The sequence below is a fragment of the Etheostoma cragini genome, chromosome 7, assembly GCF_013103735.1.
Source record: "Etheostoma cragini isolate CJK2018 chromosome 7, CSU_Ecrag_1.0, whole genome shotgun sequence".
Taxonomy (NCBI): domain Eukaryota; kingdom Metazoa; phylum Chordata; class Actinopteri; order Perciformes; family Percidae; genus Etheostoma; species Etheostoma cragini.
In genome coordinates this window covers 22968900-22970388 of record NC_048413.1, presented here as the reverse complement: position 1 = coordinate 22970388, position 1489 = coordinate 22968900, and the positions used below count along the sequence as shown (strand labels likewise).

The following is a 1489-nucleotide window of genomic DNA, read 5'->3' as shown; positions in this document are numbered from 1 at the left end:
CAGGGGTTGATGGAAATAGTGGGAGTGGTAGGCTTAGTGGAATTAACCATAGTTCTCTGGTGGACATCTGTTTTTCTGATAAGACTTGGGTTCATCCATCTCTCTTAAAAATCAGTTGGCACTGAGAAATTGTGAGTGTCTGAGGGGGTTAGGTGCGTGTGTGTGTGTGTGTGTGTGTGTGTGTGTGTGTGTGTGTGTGTGTTTGTTTGTATTAACGTTGGGTCAGGGTCACAGACAGGATTTTAGAAATACCCAAATTATATACATCCCCTGTAGAAGTGCTGTCGTAAAGCCTTTTCCCAGCTGCCAGCATATAATGCTGTGGGCATAAATACCAAACATAGATAATAGATTTAGTTTATATACAGTATTCGTCTAAAATTAAAATTAAATGTAAAGAAAAAATGATTGTTTCATTTTGTTGACATATTAGAATCAAATGTATAGCGGGTTATCTCTTTTTAAAATCACCTTAGATAGAAATTAAAATGCACTTTAAAATGTATAGATGCTTCAGTGTTGTGGTGGGGCCCGGCTGACCGTGAGTCTGTCCTTTTTATTTAATTTTTGTGTTTTTGTTTTTTCTTTCTGCCTTTTGTTCCCGCTTCTCTGCCTGCTGTTTTTTGTTTTTGTTTTTTCCCTCTCCCTCATCTCCAATGCCAGCTGACCGCCCACACCTGCTTCCTGTGTACAATCAACCGGCTCATTCTCCACACCTGCCAGCCTGCTCTCGCTCCCGCCTTCCACACCTGTCTGCCATCATCATCACTACCAGTATATCTACTCCGGCTCTTCACTCCAGTCTTCACCTGATCGTTGTCGCTACTACCTGGGTGAACTCCTAGTACCGACTGCTTTAAGGTGTAGAATCTTGTCTGTTTGCATGTTAACTCCCTGTACTTACCTCTCTTGTCTTTTACATCCTCAGTTCCACTCCGGTCAGCTGGCTCCTGGCTCCCCTCCTGGTCCTCCTCCCTCGGCGCCCCCCTTCATCCATCCTATCTGCTGCAACGCGTCGGTCTCCGACCCCCACTGCCTTCTCCTCAGCCACCTACTCCCCGGACTCGCCCTCCTGCCTCTCCCGTTTCGCCATCCTCCTTCCCTGCCTTCGCTCCCGGCCCCCTCAGGACTCAACCCCGGCATTCCCCGCACCATCCATCTGCCCTCACTGGTTCCCTGGCTCCCATCCCCGGGTCTCGCACCTCCGTCCTCCCACTCCCCTTTTCCTCTCCTTCCCCTTAATAAATAACGTTACTTTGAGCTGTGCGTTTGGGTCCGTCCTTCCCCGTAACACTTCAGCTTCATGTAACAGTTGGGAATTGAGTTAATAGCCACTGCAGAGGACATGAATGAATCTGTTTTAGACACCCAGACAGTCTTCATTGTAAGGTTTGTTTAGGGCAAATCCAACATCGCAGTTGCCTGCTGCGTGAAAAGATCAACATGCTTTGGATTCTTAATTTTCACACAGTTCTACTTCAAATCCTCA

The 1489-nt window shown here is 46.9% G+C and overlaps 1 protein-coding gene across 1 annotated transcript; it reads left to right on the top strand.

Annotated features, from left to right (window-relative positions):
* Positions 1-521: 521 nt before the first annotated feature.
* Positions 522-1288, top strand: LOC117947823 (WW domain-binding protein 11-like). The gene is made up of 2 exons (XM_034877120.1): positions 522-833; positions 929-1288. Exons 1-2 carry the CDS (start codon positions 657-659, stop codon positions 1247-1249), a joined length of 498 nt encoding a protein of 165 aa, XP_034733011.1. The 5' UTR covers positions 522-656; the 3' UTR covers positions 1250-1288.
* Positions 1289-1489: the final 201 nt, after the last annotated feature.

Coding starts and splice junctions, on each gene's coding strand:
- LOC117947823 (XM_034877120.1), top strand. CDS start 657: ATGCCAGCTGACCGCCCACACCTGCTTCCTGTGTACAATCAACCGGCT. Junction 834..928: donor TCGTTGTCGCTACTACCTGG/GTGAACTCCTAG, acceptor TTACATCCTCAG/TTCCACTCCGGTCAGCTGGC.